At 45.6% G+C, this 21,298-nt stretch overlaps 1 protein-coding gene across 4 annotated transcripts in view; it reads right to left on the reverse strand.

Moving 5' to 3' along the window:
• The window catches only part of TOX3 (TOX high mobility group box family member 3), an 85,691-nt gene that overhangs the window by 9,325 nt on the left and 55,068 nt on the right, over window positions 1–21,298 (reverse strand). For 3 of the 4 annotated variants that reach the window (XM_084905508.1, XM_084905505.1, XM_084905507.1), the window contains exons 2-4: window positions 18,206–18,271; window positions 13,737–13,988; window positions 2,446–2,715 (exon numbers count right to left, since the gene is read on the reverse strand). In XM_084905508.1, the coding sequence (XP_084761634.1) occupies window positions 2,446–2,715; window positions 13,737–13,988; window positions 18,206–18,271 (588 nt within the window). The remainder of the gene's footprint in view (window positions 1–2,445; window positions 2,716–13,736; window positions 13,989–18,205; window positions 18,272–21,298) is intronic. The other variant, XM_084905506.1, reaches the window with a different exon arrangement.

A 21,298-nucleotide genomic window follows, 5' to 3' on the forward strand; every position in this document is an offset into this window, starting at 1 on the left:
TATTGCTTTAGCATATATCTGTCTGTGTGTGTGTGTGTGTGTGTGTGTGTGTGTCTAATTGAGTCAGGCATCTAAATCCTTTTCCTGGGGGGAAAATGTAGTATTATCGTTTGCGCCAACAATAATACTCTGACCAATGACAAGATTTAATTAATTTCCAGGGCAGCTTTTTCCAAATAAGAGGCATCTGATTTCATTCCTTGTAAAACAACATTCACATATTGACAATTTTTGGCGTCTTTCTTGGAGAAATGTGACTTGCCCTGCTGGCCATTCCCTTTTTAAGAACAAACGAGAAAGGAAGAACCTCGCCCATTTACAGAAAAGCTCAGAATGAACTCTCCCAAAGAAGCTTTTTTCTGTAGTTGATTCAAAGGGGTTGGGAAAGGTGAAGAGAGAGCTTTACCCCAAAGGCATAATCGACGAGAGAATTAATCTCCCTTTCCCAGCTAAGTTCTTAAAATGGAAACTGGATTCTTTTTCTCCTTGTCTTTACATAAAACATAGAAGGTCGCTTAAAATGGAGCAAGCTTAGGAGTCACAGAAAAATTTCTCTGGAGGCAAACCATTTCAGTCTGGCACGGAGGTAAGTGCTAACATCAGTAGAAACGGGAGTGAAGTGAAAGGTGTCCATTTCGTTTACGTAATGACCATGGATCACTTAGCTCTACTTTGATACCCTTTGGTTTCTTGCTTTGTTATTTCTGACTTCCCCTCCCCGAAGTCCTTGTGTGCGCAGAGACTTAGTGCATGTGCCTGCCCTGTGTTCAATGGGTACTCACGGGATGGCACTGACCAAACCCTCACTCTTGAAATCCCTACCACAGCACTCTACCCGCACCCTATTCTCACCCTCTCCGTCTTCTCTAACTTCTCTTCTTCCATTTGCTACTTAAAAACTAATGAGGCTCTGGGTTCTGGCCTTGACTTGCTCCTTGGACACTAGTAGGAATTTCTGATTACTCCCGTGTCTTCATGTTGTTGTGCTGAGGGTCCCAAGTCCCTCGTTGCTCTTCCAAGGAGCTGAGTTGTAGATTCAATGGTAAGCATCTCAAGTTCAACCCATCATATGCCAAACTCTCGCCTTCCCCATCAGGGGAAAAAAATTGCTCTCCTGAGTTTCTGGGGTGATCCTCTCATTTACTGACATGCATGTTGGCTCTTCAACTAAAACCCAATTTTTCTTCTTCTTCCTTCAAACTCCAGTGGGCCGCCACACCCCGATGATTCTCCCTCTGCAGTGTCTCACTGATCCGGCACCTCCCAGCCACTCTTTCCTTTGCTAACATGAGACTCTTCATAGACGGCGTCTTCTCATTGGTTTCCTTCTCTCAAGTCCCGCCCTCTGCGATGCACTCTATATATAGCCAAAGTGATCTTTCTAAAGCCCAGGTTTGCTTTTACCATCCCGCTCTACAAATCAGCCCTGATCTGCCCACAAGAGAAAGGCTACCACATCTTCTTTCTCCAACTCCTATCTTTCCTCCTCCAAATCACACTGTTCATGAGAGCCATAAATTCCAATGTGCTTCCATTGCTCCGTCTACCAGAATGCCGGCCTCTCTCCTCTACCTCACAAACCTTTATGTATCCTCTTAGACCTAACTCAAATATCAGCTCCCAATAAAGTGGTCTGCAGGCTGCTCTCCCAAGCAGAATATATCACAATGTCCGGGCACCAGGCACATCAGTTATCCGCTAATCACATCTGTAGCTCCTTTTCAACGTGGCTCTTCCTCCCCAATGGGGAGTCCCATGGGTAGTAGCTCTCATCTTTATCTCACCAGAACCAAGTAAAATGCCAAGCGCACAGTAGGTGTACAGCCCCTAATTCATGAGTAAAGAAAGAGTAACTGTGGACCCAGAATAAGTCAATTTAATGAAACAGAACACTTTTCTAGGCATTTGGAAGAAAACACGCCTGCAATTAAGCTTTTTCTTCAAACTATGTAAATTTAAATAATATACACTGCCCATGACAAAAGCAAAGATGTAAGACAATTAGAACTTCATGAATGATAACCATAATCCAAGGTGTAAGGCTGTCTGTCAAATGGAGTGGTAGTTAAGATAACTAACTGGATGAAACTCACCCACATGAACATTAAATCAGAATCAAAGCATGTTTAGAATAAAGTCTACTGCGAGCCCCCTCCCCCCCCTTATTATATTACGAACATTAGGCCTACCAGAGTCAAATGAACTTGCTCAATGCCTTCCAACCAGTAGAAGCCAGAGCTCCCAAATTCTGAACACATGTTACACAGAGAATGAGTGAAAGAGTGGAAAAAGTAGTCATCATACATTTAAATGCCAACACAAATCCATGAAGAGAAAGAAGGTGAAACCATGAATGAAGTTGAAAGACATGAGCATGGGGGGGGGGGGGGGGTGAGGGGGATTCCGGAATTCTCTAGGTGGTTCTGTACTTGGCAGTGAACTTACCCTACTGGAGTCATCCCCGTCCTCCTCGTTGATGGAGCTGGAAGGGGAGGGGGTGGCCGATTTGCTCGCTGGAGGGGAAGGAGACGTATGGGGCAAATTGGCTCCTCCCAAGTTCAACCCCAACTGGGCACTGAGCTGAGACTGGTTGATGGTGGTAAGCTGGGCGGGAGGCATGATCCCCGAGCGGGCGGCATCCGTCATGTGGACGATGGACCTCATGATCAAGGACGGATCCTGGCGGTACTGGGACACCTGGGCGTGGCTCTGATCCTGAAAAGGCAACAGCAAGGGAGGAAACTCTTAGTTTTCCCAAATGTCAGCGGACTTCTGGGGAGTAGAGGGTAGGCGGAATGGGTGAAGGGGGGCAAAAGGTACCGATTCCAGTTAGAAAACATGTCAGTCATCAGGATGTGATGAACAGCATGTGGAGACTCCAGTTAAAAACACTGCATTGCATCTTCGAAAGTTGCTAAGAGAATAGAATTTAAAAGTCTTCAACACAGCTCATTGGCATGGCTAGTTGGTGAAGCGTTAAGCTATGAACCAAGAGGTCATAGTTCAATTCCTGGTCAGGGCACTTGCCCGGATTGTGAGCTTGGTCCCCACTGGAGGCAGCTGATCAATGATTCTCTCCATCATTGATATTTCTATCTCTTTATCCCTCTCCCTTCTTCTCTGAAATCAATAAAAAATACATATTTTTAAAATCCCATCAGAGAAAAAAATGTTCTTTACTACCCTGTTTCCCCGAAAATAAGACAGTGTCTTATATTAATTTTTTCTCCCAAAGTTGTGCTAGGTCTTATTTTCAGGGGATGTCTTATCTTTCCATGCGCTAGGTCTTATTTTTGGAGGATGTCTTATTTTCGGGGAAACACGGTATGTATGGTGGTAGATGTTAACTAGACTCATTGTGGTGATCCTTTCGTAATATACACTGAGTGGCCAGATTATTATGCGTTCAGTGATCATAATAATATGGCCACTCAGTGTATATATACTATATATTAGAGGCCCGGTGCATGAATCCGTGCATGGGTGGGGTCTGGCCAGCCTGGCCAGGGAGAGGAGACATGAGCGGTTTGCTGGCCTGCCTGCTGATCGAACTCCTGGTCGAGGCAACAATTTGCATATTAGTCTTTTATTCTATAGGACAGAGACTGAGTGGCCAGATTATTATGCATTCAGAGATCATAATAATCTGGCCACTCGATGTATACAAGCACTGAATCATACTATACACCTGAAACCATTAATAATGAGATATGTCAATTATACCTTGAATGTGGAATGTTTGCAATTCCCTAGACAGATTTACCAGTTGTCATTCTGATAGGTCTGACCTATCCCAGGATGGTGGTCTCTATCACTGTATTAACTGTAAGGACTCATGCTAAAAAAGTGGAAAAGTCAAAAGCACAGAGCCCAAATCATCCAGCTGAGTTTATTTCACTATAGAAGTGTCACTGGATGACTTAAAATAGTAACTTAAAATAGACTATTGGCACCGGAGAAAGAAACTTCCAACTCGTGCTTCTTTTTCTATGTATACTTTTTATTGTTGATAGTATACAGGTATCTCCCATTTACACCCATTTACCCCCGTTCTCCCAGCCTCTACCCGCCCCCAGGTCTTCCCCACCCTATTGCCTGTGTCTGTGGGTGATGCAGGTAAGTGTATACGTTCTTTGGTTTATCTCTTCTCGTCCCTCCAACCCACATGGAGGTGTGTCCGTCTGTCCCATGCCGCCCTGCTGCAGGTCTTATTGTATTGGTCAATTCATTTTGGTCATTAGATTCCACAAATGAGTAAAAATCATGTCATTTGTCTTTCTCAGATTGGCTTAGAACCCTTGCTTCTTGTTGAGGAAAGTGATGGCAAGAATAGGGGTGAAGCCAAGGTCCCTCCACTTGGGCTCACCAGTGTGGGCTTGCCACCCTCTTCACACACATCAAGAAAGAGATCTGAAAAGCGAAAACCGCCCTTACTGAGTCAGTCACCACATTATACGACCACGGCCACACTCCGTAGGAGATCCGTGGGGACCGGGCGTGAGGAGGGGAATGGAAACAGTGTCCCCTTATTTCCTAAACCAGTGGTCGGCAAACTCATTCATCCACAGAGCCAAATATCAACAGGACAATGATTGAAATTTCTTTGGAGAGCCCAATTTTTTAAACCTAAACTTCTTGTAACGCCACTTCTTCTACATAGACTCACCCAGGCCATGGTATTTTGTGGAAGAGCCACTCTCAAGGGGCCAAAGAGCCGCATGTGGCTCTCGAGCAGCAGATTGCTGACCACGGGCCTAAACCAAGACAAGTCAGCCTCCTGTGCTAGTATATACCCAAATCCTTCACACTCATCCTCCTGGCCAGTGCCTCCCAGGGTCCTCCCAGAGAGTGAGCGAGCTCCCTCCCTCCCCTGGCATTGGTCTGCCATCAGTTACCCACCTCCTGTCCTGGGGCGGTGTTTCTTTTGCAAAGGCAAGATACAAGCTTTCAATTTGATTTTTAAACATTTAAATGGACCCTATTATTATTCTATTCTATCTATTTCTTTTTCTCATTACAGTGGTGCTTACTTCCATCTGGGTTGATGTTATCATTAAAAAAAAATGTGTGAAATCTAATAGAGAACTGTGTTTAATGTACGTTCCATCTCCTTTTACAAATAATGATTCACTGATAGGTTTTCATAATGGAAGATAATATCTAATTAAAGAAGCAAATAACGCAAACATATTAGAGAGTGTGACTAAATACATTTTCACTGTGCTGGTTTTTTAATCAATACTGTGTGAAAAATGAAGTAATTAGACAATGATCAGTAAAAACACAAACAAACCTTGCTTTATATTGATAAATACCAGAGAACTACAAATACGAAATCCAAGCTAGTAATTTTGTGCTCAATTACTTAGTTCTGTCCGACAGCAATTGTTAAAACTTTATTTCCAAATTAACAACAATCAATAGTTATGCAAAAATACTATATTTTCTAACCCAAATAGGTCTTGGAACAAACACAGTTATGCCAAAGGCACACCAATGGTAATTACAGACCCTACACACCACAGAGAGCAACTTCGTCAAAATCTCTGCTCCAAAATAGATAATTTTTACTTAATAACTACTCTCAGGGTTATAATCAAACATACTGACACGGTCTTCCTAAAAGTTAATAGTTTCTTAGCAAAATAAAAATTTCCAGAGTTTATCATAAAACACTTCATGGTATTTTGCTCTGTCACTCCTGTAACTCCTTTGTTCTGCCAAGAAGTCAGCTCCATGCTTATTTTATTCAGTCCTAAATTAACATTTTAAAGAGGAGTTTCATTATTACAGCTGTTTCTACCTGAACCCCCCACCCCTCCAGGTTACTTTAGTAGTTAAAGTAGGCTCCTGATAACAAATTAAATATTCTCCCATCACCCCTTCACGCATTCATATATTCAACACATGGAATACTTATTGTGAGCCCAGTGTATTCCGACTCAGACTGTCTTCTAGGCCTGAGGATGGACAGCAGCAAACGAGAAAGGTAAGGGACAGGACAGGCAAAAGAGACCATTTCAAAGGGTGACAAGTGCTGTGGACAAAGGAAAATGGGGCAAAGGTCTGGAGAATAACTCTCATCCCTCAAGAACTGTCTGAGCCACCAGGCCATGCTCACTTGGGAATCTGCATGATGGAAAATGACACATCTGTCCCCAAACCAGTAGGAAGTACTAGCCATATTATAGTATAATACTAGAGGCCTGGTGCACGAAATTTGTGCACAGGTAGGTCCCTAGGCTTGGCCGTCAATCAGGGCCAATCAGCTTCCCTGCCTCCCCTTCTCCCTGCCTCCTCCCCCACACACCACCAGTGCGCAGTTCCCCTGGTCTCCCCCCCTATCTCTTCTCCTCCTTCCCTCACTCCCCCAGCGCCCCACCACCACTGGTCACCATGTTCCACACCACCCCCTGATGGTCAGTGCACGTCACAGTGAGCTATCAAACTCCCGTTCTCCCGGTCGAACTCCTGAGTGGACACTTTGCACATTAGCCTTTTATATAGAGAGATTGTAGGTAACTGCAGATCTATGTTAAGAACAAGGTCCAAGGAAATGAATCACAGCATCACTTCCCAATAACACTGTTCCTTGAACGTTATACACCGAGCACGTAATCACACTTCACAACATCTAACTGGGGTTAGAAGTTCGGAGCACACTCCTCCTTTAAGAGAGGGCCCTCAACATAACTCAACTTAAAGACAACACTCCTATGCCTGGGGTCAGTAAGTATTTATAGGCTGAGAATAAAGAATATCGTACTTTCCAGTGTATAAAATGCTATTTTTTTTTTCTTTCTAAAATCGTTAAGACTGAACATCGAGGGGCCTCTTAGACAGCCAAGGAGGGAGCCGTGCAGCTGTGCAGCTGCCCATACCTTGTCAAACAGGCTTCCTCCAATCACGGGCCTTATTGCTACTGATGCCAGCTGATGCAGTAATAGGAGGTGGAGGTGGAGAGTGTGCAGAGGCAACAGGGACCAGAGCGTTCTGAGCCCATGAAGATGTCAACAAATAAAAAGATAAATACTGGTAAGCAATTGTCTTACTCTGCAAAATTCAAACTGAGCGTGATCAGCTGTGCAAAGGAGCATGGACACAGAGCTGCAGAGAGACCACGTGGACCTCCTCCCACTGAGTGTAGGACGTGACAGTGGAGAAAACAGGAAGAACAACTCCTTAAGATGCCAAATAAGAAGGCCTGAAGAGGAAAACCAGCAAAACGTTTACAATATCGATTTCTTATTTTTGAGTTGGAAAAGTGGGGGCTTGGGGGTGTCTTATATATGGGGGCTTTTTAGACATGGAAAAACACGGTATTTATTTTTAGCTATCTATGGAGAAGGTTATTTGCTCTACAAAGAAAGAAGAAAGGCCCTGCTCAGTGTGCCTTAGTTGGTTGAGTATTGTCCTGGGCACCAAAAGGTCACAAGTTGGATTCCTGGAGAGGGCACATATCCAGGTTGCTGGTTCAATCCCCAGTAGTGATGTGTATGGGAGGCAACTGATTGGTGTTTCTTTCTTGCATCAATGTTTCTCTCTCTCTTTCCGTCTCCCTCCCTCTCTCTCTAAAATCAATAAAAAACATACTTTTGTTTAAAAAGGAAGAAGAAAGGTAGCTTGTAAAAATATCTGTGGCCTTATCCAGGTACACTAACATTGGCATTCAAGTTCACTTTTTAAAAAAATATATTTTATTGATTTTTTTTTTTTTTTTTTTTTTTTTTTTTTTTTTGCAGAGAGGAAGGGGGAGGGATAGAAAGTTAGAAACATCGATGAGAGAGAAACATCGATCATCCCCTACTGGGGATGTGCCCGCAACCAAGGTACATGCCCTTAACCGGAATTGAAACGGGACCTTTCAGTCTGCAGGCCGATGCTCTATCCACTGAGCCAAACCAGTTTTGGCCAAGTTGACTTTTGGTGATAAGCATCAAACAGACTGTGAATCTTTGTAGAGCATGAAAAAGACACACTGGTGATCATGGGAACAATTTCATAAATAGTACAATCCTTCTCTAATTATGACAAACAATAGCACTTAGTAGGTGCTTAGAAACTATTTGCTAAGCGTTGATACAGCTTTTCAATTTTATAATTCAGACTTTGAACAGATGGGTCCTAGTTCACTCAAATCGAATTGCTTACGTAAGTCATGCTTTTGCTATCGGTAACTTACAGTAAAAATATATTGACCACGACTTGGCCAAAAATAAACATTACTGAAATAATTACTCAATTTGTTTGAGAAATTGTTGGTCATCTCCCCCCCTCCCCCACACACATGGCTCGGTAATCATCCTGTGGAATCTCGTTGTGCAGACTCCATTGAGGATGGCAACGCACATGTTCATAACACTCATCAGGGCTTGTTTTAATAGAACGTTCCAGGCATTAAACACATTAATGACCCATGAAATAACTGTGTTATCTGTAGCACATTAAGCAACATCGCTAAAACACGGCATTAATTGAAAGTCTGCTATTTCTCTTAAAGGGAGACTTTTCGGAGTCTAGAAATGGCACACCAGTCATTTTTGTAGAAACACACAACATAATTCGACTTCAAAATCAGAGCCATGCCCAACGACTGTCTGAAACCTAAAAATACCTAACATGAGCCTGATCATTTCAGATGTCTGCCTTTGGTATATTTCTATTTTCTTCTGGTCGTCAAAAATGACATCTGTTTAGATTATGACTTAAGTGTCTTATGAATATTTTAAAAGCTTATCATTTTCGTCTCTGCAGGCTCATTGCCTATTTGAACTTTCCTCTCTCTTTCTCTCTTTCCTTAACAGATACAAAGCAGATATTCAAATATACCCCCCCCTTACTTCCATCTTTTTCAATTTTCTAATGCGATGTTTGATGTTACAAGAGTACCCGTGTGGCATTTTTCTATAAAGATGTGCTACCACAATTAAACCCAGGGCCCATGCTCAACAGAAAATGTCCGTCCTCCAAAGAGGAGCGATAATGCATGAAGAACACGCCTGGGAATTATCGGTGTTTTATAAATTCTCTTTCGGGGGCGGGGCGTACAAAATATCAGACAAGAGACCGTTATTTCCCTGTCTGTTTCCTGGCTATCAAAGGGAATTTTGAAATTCATCAAAGCCAACCTTCTGTTATGTACAACAGGCTCAGCTGAAAAGAATGTTAACAAGTTCAATTTTCATTCAATCAGCACTCCTGCTCCCTGAAATGTTTCATTGCAGGAAAGAAATAAAAATAATCTATATGGTAATTATGAGGATGAATCCCCCAGTAACTTTCAGCTACATGAAAGGTCAGTTCTATTCAAGATATTTTATCAGTTCCCTGCACATACTCCTGTCCTGTCATTTTAAATCTGAACAGCATTTTATTTTCCCATTTACAGCTACCTGCAGAATTAAGTACTTAAGCCAAATAAGGGAAAGGAGGGGAAAAAAAAAAAAAAAGAGAGAGAGAATGTTGAATGCTGGCAAAGGCTATAATAGCATAGAGATAAATCGTTCAGCGGCTCTCCCTCAAGCCTCTAGGGCTGTAGATTTTTCTTCTCCTGGTGCACTGTGGGTATTCAAAACTTGTTCAACATGATTTCATTTCATTTCAGGCACTGCCTGAGAAAACTAAATTACAGAATCAATCATACAGAAGGTCAGAGTGAGACTTCATTACAAGTATTGCATGCTTGCATGAATATCTTTCATTTATGACTGACCCAATATGTCACAATAGCTGTCTAGTAAAAATAATCCACTTTCTGAAATTGATGTACTACCGATGTCGCTGCTACTCAGCAGGCCGGGCGGATTACAGAGAGGCGATAGAAGAGAGACCCACAGAGCCCTCGGGCGTGCTCCTTGTAGATTTTGCAGATTGCAATCTTTTGCAGATTAAAATAATTTCCAGATGATCATCTGAACTGGCAATAATGCGTGGAGGTGAGGAATTTTTTTTTTTTAACCAAAATGGACTGTTGATTTCTACTGGCCAACCACACACTGCTTTCATAGCCACGTTTCCACCTCAAGCAAATGGAGGTTTTTCTTTGAAGTCACACATGCACCAACTTTCTGATGTTTTCAACAATATGTTTTTGACTACCAGCGCGTTATTTGCATATTCCCAATTGCGAATCCTGATGACTGGACTCAAGGTTTTTTTTTTAAATGTTGTCTTTTCATTTTTATTTATTTTCAATTGTATTGAATTGATTGGGGGGGGGGGGGTTAGTGATGAATAAATTGCATAGGTCTCGGGTGTACGATTCTATAATACATCACCTGCAAACTGTATTGTGTGTTGATCACCCCAAGTCAAGGCTCCCTCCATCACCCTTTATCCCCCCTGTACCTACCCTCTTCTGCCTCCCTCCACCCCCTTCAGCTCTGCGAATTCCCATACTGTTGTCTGGTCTGGGTTTTGTTGTTATGTGTTTTGTTTGATTTTTGTGGGCGTTTGTGGGTTGTTTTTCTTTTGCTTAAACCCTTCACCTTTCCACCCAGCCTCCTGCCCCTCTCCCCTCTGACAGCTGTCAGTCTGTGCTCTGTCTCTAGGCATCTGCTTCGTTGGATTCATCTTCACTCCCCCACCCCACCCCTCCCGTTTGCTCCTGCTCTCTGTTTTAAAATACAACAGCATGCGTTCCAGGAAGACAGACATGTTGTGTCTGTTGCCAACAAAAGATTGGTATAAAGGAAAGCCAATGGTTTCTGAAGGAGAGCGGCTGTGATGCGGCACAAAAATGCCTCCTGTAGGATGGTCTTCCTCCACCCCTTCCCCGGGACCCTAACACGTCCAACGTGCACCAGGCATGAGATTTCCATGCACCCGGGGACGCCGCATGCGTGATGGAGGCGGTACGATGTGTCATGTTCCCGATGACCTCCCTGCCACGGACCGTGATAATGTCGCCGGCCAGCTAGGTGCCCGGAGGGAGCCGGGGGAGCCTTGACGCGACCTACTTTTAATCTCCAGCGACTCCAGATTCCATTTTATAGGTGAGCATGTCACGTCATACATAGAACAAAGCCAGCGACACGGGGTATGCATCATCGTCTTGTCTGGGTACATTTCACTCCACCGATCTCCCCTCCCCCCAAGATTTGTGATCTAAACTGCCATTTCTTCAAGGTGAAACTCTATGCCACTTTTCAACGAGATGAGTTAGTTTCCAGCCCAAATAAATATCCAAAACTTCAGCAAGGCGCTGACGGGTGGGACGAGGTCCGCTGACACGCATACACTTAGCTAATGTGCTTAGCCGATGAAAAATCAATGGGCTAATTCGGCTGCGTTAGTGATCGGCAATACATCAGGAAAGCAGCATTAAAAATTGAGTCCCCTCTCCCGACGCCAGCCCGCCAAAGCATCGCTCTCGAAGTGGATGCGAATATCATAATTATTTTATGATTCCATCTTTAGTTCTTCTCAATGCGGCAAATGCGATTGACCATGAAATGAAATTTCATAGTCAAAATGCCTCCTTTACACGTTCTTTTTTTTTTTCCTTTTTTTTTTTTTATAGCAGCAATAACAGGTTTGGAGCTTAAAGGGAAGATAATTCATCCGATGTTTCACTTAAAGGCATATTCTTCGATGATTAATAATAAATATTTGCCAATTGAATCAAGTACACGCAGTAGCACGCATGATAGGGCCTTTGAACTATTTCCGAGACTTGAATGGGCCTCGCTGAGCATCTGTGGATAATGGGGAGCCCCGGCTAAGTCCCTTGAGGACTCAACACCCTGTTTATTTTTATTATCACTTCCCAGGCTCACCACGGCAAGCCTGACTGTGGAGAAGGAGACGGGACCCTCCCTGCCTGGGTCAAAGGGACATACATGTCAGCAAGTCCACAGGAAACAATTCTTTGTGATGGCGGGGAACGTGTATGAATAGTTAATGACCCTCTCCCGACTGTGGGCTGTGTTCTTTTCCGACAAAAAAAAAGTAAAAATTAAAAAAAATAAACTCCGATATTCAGCTCAAGCACAAAAGATCATAGGCAGAGAAAAAGATGCTGCCGCCATCCTATTGGAAAAGTAATCTTATATTTCGGAGAGCACGCTGGTTCTCCGCACCCTGATCCACTCCGCACTTTGCAATTGTGTGTTGTTCTCTGGGGAATTAACCAAGAACCCGGTAAGCATCACTGGCCATGGGCCTGGCTTGCAGAGAAATATGTCAACAGGCAAGAGGATCTGTGTCTTTGTTATACCAACACATCTACGTCTATTTCACTGCATCAGGGTTTTTGAAAAAGGCCTTCTAAACGATTCATCTTGCTTGAACGTGCCTGCTTAGTACCTCACCTAGACAGGCACAAATGCTTTCTATCCCATGGTGGGGGGGAAAAATTAAATCCCAGCAGAAGCGTTTAAATACTTGAGATTTTCCTCTGGCGATCGCCGACTGTAATTGCTCACTAAGAAAAAATAGAATCAAAACGATTGCGTTAGCAATCTTGGCTCTCTGGAGTGCCTTATTCCATGTTTATGACAATAAATAACGCCATTAGGTATATTTCACACAATCACCGGATCTATATTTTCCTCTGCTGGTTGTAAGCCGTGATTCTTTCCCCCTTTCTCTGTATCACAGTTGGATATTGCGCCTAAGGTAGGAGCAGATCGTGTATCGTAAACGGGATGTTATAAACCCACCGAACGCAAAAGACCCAGGCCAGTGGTCGGCCAACTGCGGCTCGCGAGCCACAGGCGGCTCTTTGGCCCCTTGAGCTTTCAGCGAAGGCCAGCTCAGGAGGACCCTAATTAAGTTAATAACAATGCACCTACCTATAGAGTTTAAGTTTAAACAACTTGGCTCTCAAAGACATTTCAATCGTTGCACTGTTGATTTTGGCTCTGTGGACTAAGCCGACCACTGCCCTAGGCGCTTGGTAAGGGCTGCCATTTCTAAACTCTCACCTGGGCAACCTTGCAACTCAAGTCCCTCTGTCTGCTCAACCCAAGGCCTGGGAAGACAGCTTACTACGAAACCAATGAACCTGACTTTTAAAAAATCCTTTCTGGCCAAAACCGGTTTGGCTCAGTGGATAGAGCGTCGGTCTTCGGACTGAAAGGTCCCAGGTTCGATTCCGGTCGGGGGCATGTACACTGGTTGCGGGCACATCCCGGGTAGGGAGCGTGCAGGAGGCGGCTGGTCGATGTTCCTCTCTCATCGATGTTTCTTTTCTTTTTTTTTTTTTTAAATATATTTTATTGATGTTTTACAGAGAGGAGGAGAGGGATAGAGCGCTAAAAACATCAATGAGAGAGAAACATCGACCAGCTGCCTCTTGCACACCCCCTACCGGGGATGTGCCCGCAACCAAGGTACATGCCCCTGACCGGAATCGAACCTGGGACCTTTCAGTCCGCAGACCGACGCTCTACCACTGAGCCAAACCGGTTTCGGCTCTCATCGATGTTTCTAACTTTTTATCCCTCTCCCTTCCTCTCTGCAAAAAATCAATAAAATATATTTTAAAAAAATAAAATTAAGTAAATAAATAAATAATCCTTTCGGATCAGAAAGGCCTTGTGGGATGAACCTCTTTCCTACGTGACTATCCGCCAACCCCGCGCCCTCTTGCCAATACCAGGGATCGATCTGGAATCGGCGGGAGGAAACCCAGTCCCCGGCCCCCCCCGGCCCCGGAAAACAGAACACGGATGTCAGAGCCCACCAGCAGCTCAGAGGAGGAAAAGCTTCCACGCGGTCCGCTTGCTACCTACCATGTGCGCCCCGCCGCTGTGGAGCACGCCGTCCTGTTCCCCGAGATTCCTGGAGATGGTGATGGACGGCAGGTCCAGGCTCTGCGGCGGGAACTGGGGCGCGAACTCGCTGCCCTGGGCGGGCACGGGGTCGCTGAGGCCTTGGAAGGGCAGGAGCACGTCGGGGAGGCCCAGGGCGGGGTCCGACTCGGGCGGAGGCGTGATGGGGGGGATCTCAAACTCCTCGTCCCCGAGACTCGGCGTGTGGAACGTCTGCAAAACAAAAGGTAACAGAACTCAGAGACACTTCACGCTCCGTTCCTGTGTCTGTTTTTTTTTTAAATAAATTTTTAAAAAATATTGTTATTGATTTTTTACAGAGAGGAAGAGAGAGGGATAGACAGCTAGAAACATCGGTGAGAGAGAAACATCAACCAGCTGCCTCCTGCACGCCCCCCACCGGGGATGTGCCCGCAACCAAGGTACATGCCCCTGACCGGAATCGAACCCGGGACCCCTCAGTCCGCAGGCCGACGCTCTATCCACTGAGCCACACCGGTTTCGGCCATTCCTGTGTCTTTGCTTCCCCCCGGAGAGCAGCAGCGAGGTGTTTGTGTGAAAACAACTCCGCGGCGAGGCCAAATATTTACTTCTCCAGCGGAAACGTCTCAAGCACAGTTCTGCACGCAGAAAGTTTTTGCTGATCATTCCGATTAAAGATTTAAGTCTCATTATCATATGGTTTTAATAGAGTATCCGTATTAACCGTTTTTTAATGCGTACTTAATTAGCAGCATCTGTCTCTGTTGCTAGTCGGAGCAGCAGCGGCATTAGGCTTGGCTATATAACAAACTGCCGCTTTATTGATATGTTAGGGAAACAGCCAAACCCGCCATTACCCACATGCTTCGTAAAACGCACCCACACGCCGCACGAACCCAGCAGTGAGCATCACACGTGCTCACTCTCTGTCACAACATGTAAAACAAGTCACATGAAATCTGTGGTTTGCTTTTTTCAACTTCCTCGTTGATATATTCCCCAGTGGGGGGAAAAAGCTTCTATGGAAATTGTTACTGATTTGTCATACAACGTTTTCATTAAGGACCATCTTCAGAGCATCTATTAGAATGTTCCAGTGCTTTTACTTAAGAGACACGGAGTTATTGGCTTTTTGCTATGAAGGTTTTTTAATTTTTTATTATTTGTTAATTGATTTTTTTATAGAGAGGAAGGGAGAGAGAGAGAGAGTTAGAAACATCCATGAGAGAGAAACATTGCCTTCTGCATGCGCCCTACTGCAGATGTGCCCGCGACCAAGGTACATGCCCTTGACCAGAATCGAACCTGGGACCTTTCAGTCCGCAGGCTGATGCTCTATCCACTGAGCCACAACGGTTTCGGCAGCTATGGGCCTTTTGATGTAAACCAGGACTAGCCACCTTTCTGAAACTTGAACTTGGGTTGGGGGTAAGGAGCGTGGTCCAGGTTAGAAGGCTATTTTGGCTACAGTGAAAAGGATGCGAGGCCCCTCCGATTTTTTTTTTTTAATCCTCAGCTCAGAGGGCCAGATGTACAGTCTGTTTATTACTAATAACGTTTTTGAAGAGTGAGCTGATGCAAGATCATTCGAATCTGCCCTCACTGGTTAAGAGAACTCATTTAGAGCTGGCAATCACCATTCTTCAAACCAGGAATTGATAATATAACTTAACAGCCTCTTGAGAGAAAAGAGAAACAAAATGAAGGGGGGTGGCGGGGAAGCACCCCTTTCCCTGCGTACAGAACCAGCCGGCTGGGATGTCTAATCTCACCGGAAGTAAACAGGTCACGAGACAAGGGAGTCGGTCCCATGGCAAAACCATCGGACATCTCGCGGTCCTTTGTAGACTCAACAGATGCAGAACTTGGTTGCCTAGCAACGCATTTGAAAGCTAGAATGCAACTATTAGATTTTCTGACATATTTATTTGAATAATGACCCCCATCATCCCCCCCAAAAAAGAGTCTGGTTTCTGAGGATGGTACCCTGAATCCTCAAACACAATGGATGTGCTGGCCGCGAGGGCGGTTGTCTGGTGAGTGTCGGCCTATGGCAGCCGGGGCTGCTATGTTGGCACTGACGCGGTGCACTAACAGATGCAACTGTAATTTGTGACTCATTTGCTACCCCATTACTGCTTAATGAAATCTAACATATCACATTAACAATATGGATAAACACTCGTTCTTGATATGTGGCATTTGGCTGTTTTCATTACCGTTGTAATTAACGCTTGAAATATTATTTCAATAAATATTTAAAGGACTTTCAACACGGTCAGGGTAATCATGGCGCAGACAGAGAACACGCAGCCAATGTGTGAATTTCAAACTCAGAGGATCCCGCTCCCCAGGGTATCAGCTACGGGGCAATCGCTAAGTGAAGGGGGGTGGTTTGGGGCACCATTTCGACTTGACTGCACCAAACCTAAAGGCTTCCTGAATTAGTCTGCGCCATTAAAATGTTAAAAACAACAACAACAAATAAATTTACTTTTAATGTAGTGATTGGGAGATGAGGCTCAGGCTATAATGTAGTGTGTTACGATTTACTTGGGCTTTATTTTTTTGTTCAAAGAAAAAGAAAATGTTCTGAAAAATCATTGCATAAGATTGCCTCTTAAACTCTCCCATAAGCACATCATACGCTAGGCAGTCAAAATTAAGGAGGTTTTCATTCTTCTTTTTCTTAAGGAATCCAGAGATGTCATATATACGAATATAACACCTTTACCGTATAATTTTATAAAGGACAAGATAATTTTAAGGGAGAATTTAGCACACTACTTACTATATCGTAAACCTAATAAAACCATACGATAAAATTCTATTACAGCGCACAACCAAGAAAATGCTAGAATCTTCCACCGCTTTTAAAGAGAAGCGATAGATTCAATTCAGGGCTGAGCATTCCTTAGAGAAAAACATAACGAAGACGTACTGGTTATCTGAGGTTATAAAAGCAACCACGTACCATCCACACACCAAAAATAAAAAACAAAGTGTTACTGAATTTTGGACAATCTGCCTTCCGACCGAGATCGGAGGATGGCTTCTAAGAGCCACTGCCTTCGCCGTGTTTACCTTGAACACGTTTTAAGGAGTGTGTGCATGCTTAAATACCATCTGCACCGAAATGTTCAAAGCATTTGTTCCTTTTTGATAAAAATGCAAATCTGGAGAGCTGTTGTATCAACACATAACAGCCACTGCCTGACACGGTGAATTATCACAGCTGGAATTAAATTGTCTCTGCACAGCTGCTGCCAGCCAAGTGTTCGTCAATGTTTGATTCCAGCGGAGGGGAAAAAAACCTACAGAACGAAGCATCTTGCTGTCCTTACAGATGGGGCCTGTGCTCGCTGTCACCCACCGCCCAGCAGCCAGTGCCAGACACCGCTCCCTCCTCCAGGCTGTCTCCTCGGGGAGAGAGAGGATGGTCACCGGAGAAAGTGTCTCGTCTACCATCGCCCTGAACTCTGGATTCTCCACTTTTTTCTGATGATGTCTCCATGTTCACTGCATTCACACCATTTGCTTCCTTGGACCAAGATGACTGAGGAAGCCACCATGATTTTCATTCCCAGGATGGGGGGATGAGGAGAGTGGTGAGGCTCGTTGGGCCTCCTGTATTTGAAGACATTTGGAAGCTGAAGGCTTTTTATGGCAGCAGCTGCCAAGTGGCTCCATGTGGACCAGTCTCACTGTTTTGGCTCGTTTGCATAGCTAAGATCTGGGAACGGCCCATCAGTAGACGAGGGGATGAAAAGCTGGGGTACATGTACACATTGGAATACTACGCAGCCGTGAAAAAGGACCTCTCACCCTTTGTGACAGCACAGAACAGTGGTTCTCAACCTTCCTGTGGTTCTCAACCTGTGGGACGCAACCCCTTCCAAATGGGCCGCCTAAGACCATTGGAACACACAGATATTCACATCACGATTCATAGCAGTAGCCACGTTACATTTATGAAGTAGCAATGAAAATAGTTTTATGGTTGGGGGGGGGGGTCACCACAACATAAGGAACAATATTAAAGGGTCGCGGCATTAGGAAGGTTGAGGCCCACTGGCCTGGAGGGACCTGAAGGGTATTACGCTAAGCAAAATAAGCCAGTCAGAGAGAGACAAGTATCGCATGATCTCACTCACGTGTGGGATCTAATGAAGAAAATAAATGGATGGAACAAAATAGACCCAGAGACACAGACGCATGGAGCGGACTGTGGAATCTCAGAGGGAAAAGGTGGGGCTGGGTGGGAAGAGATCAACCAAAAGAACGTGCCAGGCTATTTTTGTCTCCCGATAGGGTTTTCTCATTTCTCCTCCTCTGTCCCTGCCACAGGAGAGAGGGGTACACTCTCTTCCCTACTCTCCCCCTCCAGCCTCCTCAGTGGCCTAAGAGGCACGCAGACCGGGGACAGACACACGGAGGCGGGCACCTACCTCACTGGCCGCAAAGAACGCGTTGCTGGCCTCGGCCATGTTCATGTAGTTATGGTTATTCCCGAACTGGAAGAGAGCAGACGGCGGGAGGTTAGTGTGAGGCCCGGCAGAGGGCGCTGGGGGTATCCTGGGAAGGGCCCCCGGGGTTAGAGGGGGACAGGGGGGGGGAAGGGGGGGGAAAGGGGGGGGAGGACCCTGGCAGCTGGCTCCCGAGGGAAAAACAAAGCACAGGGTTCCGTGAACTTGACCTCCATGGTTCTCATGGAGGCTGATCGCAAAGGGAGGTGACCCCACACCGTTCCCACACCGGCCGGGGGCCTTTGTCAGAGGTTAGAAGGCAAGGAGTGTCGTCCCCCCAAACAAACAAACAAACAAACAAATAAACAAACACCTTGACACATGTTTAAAACTTGTGGGGATTTCACCGCTTCCCTTCTCCAGAACAGATGTCCCCAGCGCGGGGAGGTTAAGATGTGAATTAAAAGGAAAAAGAATCCAATTCCCAGGACTCAAATTCCATTTTCTAGCGAACGGGGTGTGGTGTGAATATCAATAAATAATCAGACCAAAGACTTTTTTTTCTTTTTTAAATCTCCAGGGTTTAAAGCCCTATCTCCAGCCATCGGCGCTGGAGAGAAGGGTGATATTTAAGCTCTCGGTGTAACATTAAGTGCAAAGAGGTTTAAGAAGTAAGCGGGGTCCCGTGAACACAGCAATTTTTATTTAATTCCCTCGCACAATGGCCCATTCAGGCCGTCACAAATAAGACTGTATCAGCATTGCAGACATAAGCCCTTTATATCTGGGGACCTGTTATCAAAATGTAAAGAAGGGGATCGGGGCAGAAATGGGTTTTCAGGTCCGGATGGTGGAAGTGGGCAGGTCTGGTTGCCTTCAACATCCTGGGACGGGCCCGGCCAGGTGGAAGGAGCCCGCAGGCGCAATTCACCGCAGTTGTATTATTTTCATGATTTTTTAAATGGTGAAAAGGGTGCCCTCCTTTTTACCAAGTGCATGATTTCCAGCCTTCCGTGCATGCAATGGCACAGAGGTTTGGTCTCCACAGGGTGAAATGTGTATATCCACTCCATTCTCCGATGTAAACACAGCTAGTAATTACTTAAAGCAGAAGGCCCAATTTCCCCGAGGAGAGGGAGAGGAGGGAGGAAGGAAGGGAGGGAGGGAGAGAGAGAGAGCAAAAGAGGATAAATAGAACACAGAAATAGAATCAATGTCCTCATGAATCCTCTCAATAACCCACTACCACTTTTCTCCAGGGGGGGCTCTCAGCCCGGACTTGAACCCATGACTCCTGCACAGAAGGGACTGGCATGCTGCCCTTTCTCACGTCAGGGGCCCACGAGCACAGCAGGATTCACACCAAAGACCCTCATGGCTCCGGAGCGCTGCCAGGGCCCCCGGATACACCACCGCACCCCGCACAGGGCACCTCCACAGGCACAGGAGCCCTCGGGTCCACTGGACAAATGCCTGTACAGGGTTTCCCCGGAAGATGTATTTGTTTGCGCTTAAGCAAGGCCTCTGCCTGGCTTCTCGGTGAGACCAGAACTAAACGCAGGCTTATCTTCCAACCACCAAGATGTATAGGTGCAGTAGGCAGTTTTTTCTGGCATGTCTCATCCCTCAATAAAATGGCTTCAAATAATTTAAATCTTTTTTGGGGAAAGGCACATGAATGGGTGCATGCACGCGCACGTGCACACACACACACACACACACACACACACTTTCCCCACGTTTCTACAGTGTTAAAAACATGCAAGAAAGAGAACAGTTTCTGCATTGGAAATCTTGATGAGTCAATTGATCTCAGCATTAAAATCGCAGGTCCCCATTCCGCATGTTCTGTATGTAAATACGTATGAGAACGCGGGTCACGATTGGTGCATTCCATGGACCAATCCTGGCCCCCCAAACAGCCGCCAGAACCCATTTTCCCGTTATTTAAAGGAAGATTCTGCTGAGGCATAAGAAATCCATTTACAGCAAACAGCTCATTATCGCTGAGTATTTTTTTTTAAGATTAAACTCACTTATTATCCATCAGCACCTAAAACAACACAGACAAAATAAAATGGCTAGTGAGCCAAGGGCCCAAACAATTCAAAACACAAATGAAGCTCCGAGTGAAGTAAGAACTGGGTTAGAAAGCCGTCTCTGCACAGTGAGCGGGGGATGTAACCACTGAAGGAGGGACTGCTCATCAGCTGTGAGTTGTCTCCATTAATTAGCATCTGCCCCGGGGACATGAGGAAGCCCAGCAACCAGGCCAGCACCGCCACCAGGGATGGGCCACGAAGGATGGGCCACGGAGGATAGGCCACAGAGGATGAGCCATGGAGGAAGAGCCACTGAGGATGAACCAGAGGATGGTGGCCCTGGTGCTGCCTGGAGTCAAGCAGGTGGCTCCGGGGTCCAGGTAACAGGCAAAGCTGGCACCTGAAGCACCACGCTAGGCCCACAGGGCACTGCCCCGTAGCTTCTGCACCTACACCAGGCCTCCAGGAGTGGCTTTTCATTTGGAAACACTTGCCGATCGGCGGGAACACATAATCAATCCTTTCACACCGAAGCAAAGGTCTCTGCGCTGTTTGGGGTAACGTATCTAAGCCACAAAGATGCTTCAAAGACTCACAGGTGACGGGCCACGTCTTCCTCCTGCCCAGGTGGCCGGGCCACTGGTGCAGGGCGGGAGGGTCATCAGATCAAACACAGGACACCCAGCCAGGCCTGCGTGGCTCCGTGGTGGAGTGTTGATCTATTGAACCAGGAGGTCAGGGTTCAAATCCTGTTCAGGGTACATGCCCAGGTGGTGGGCTCGATCCCAGTGTAGGGCGTGCAGGAGGCAGCCGATCCTTCTCTCATCACTGATGCTTCTATCTCTCTCTCTCTCCCCCTCTTCCTTCCTCTCTGAAATCAATAAAAAATATATTTAAAAAATTAACAATTAAAATAAAGGATGCCCTGGCCAGTCCGGCTCAGGACTGAAGGGTCCCAGGTTCAATCCAGATCAAGGGCACATGCTGGGGTTTCGGGTTCAATTCCCAGTAAAGGGTGTGTAGGAGACAGCCA

This window comes from Pipistrellus hanaki (assembly GCF_964339955.1).
Source record: "Pipistrellus hanaki genome assembly, chromosome: 15".
NCBI classification, from domain to species: Eukaryota; Metazoa; Chordata; class Mammalia; order Chiroptera; family Vespertilionidae; genus Pipistrellus; species Pipistrellus hanaki.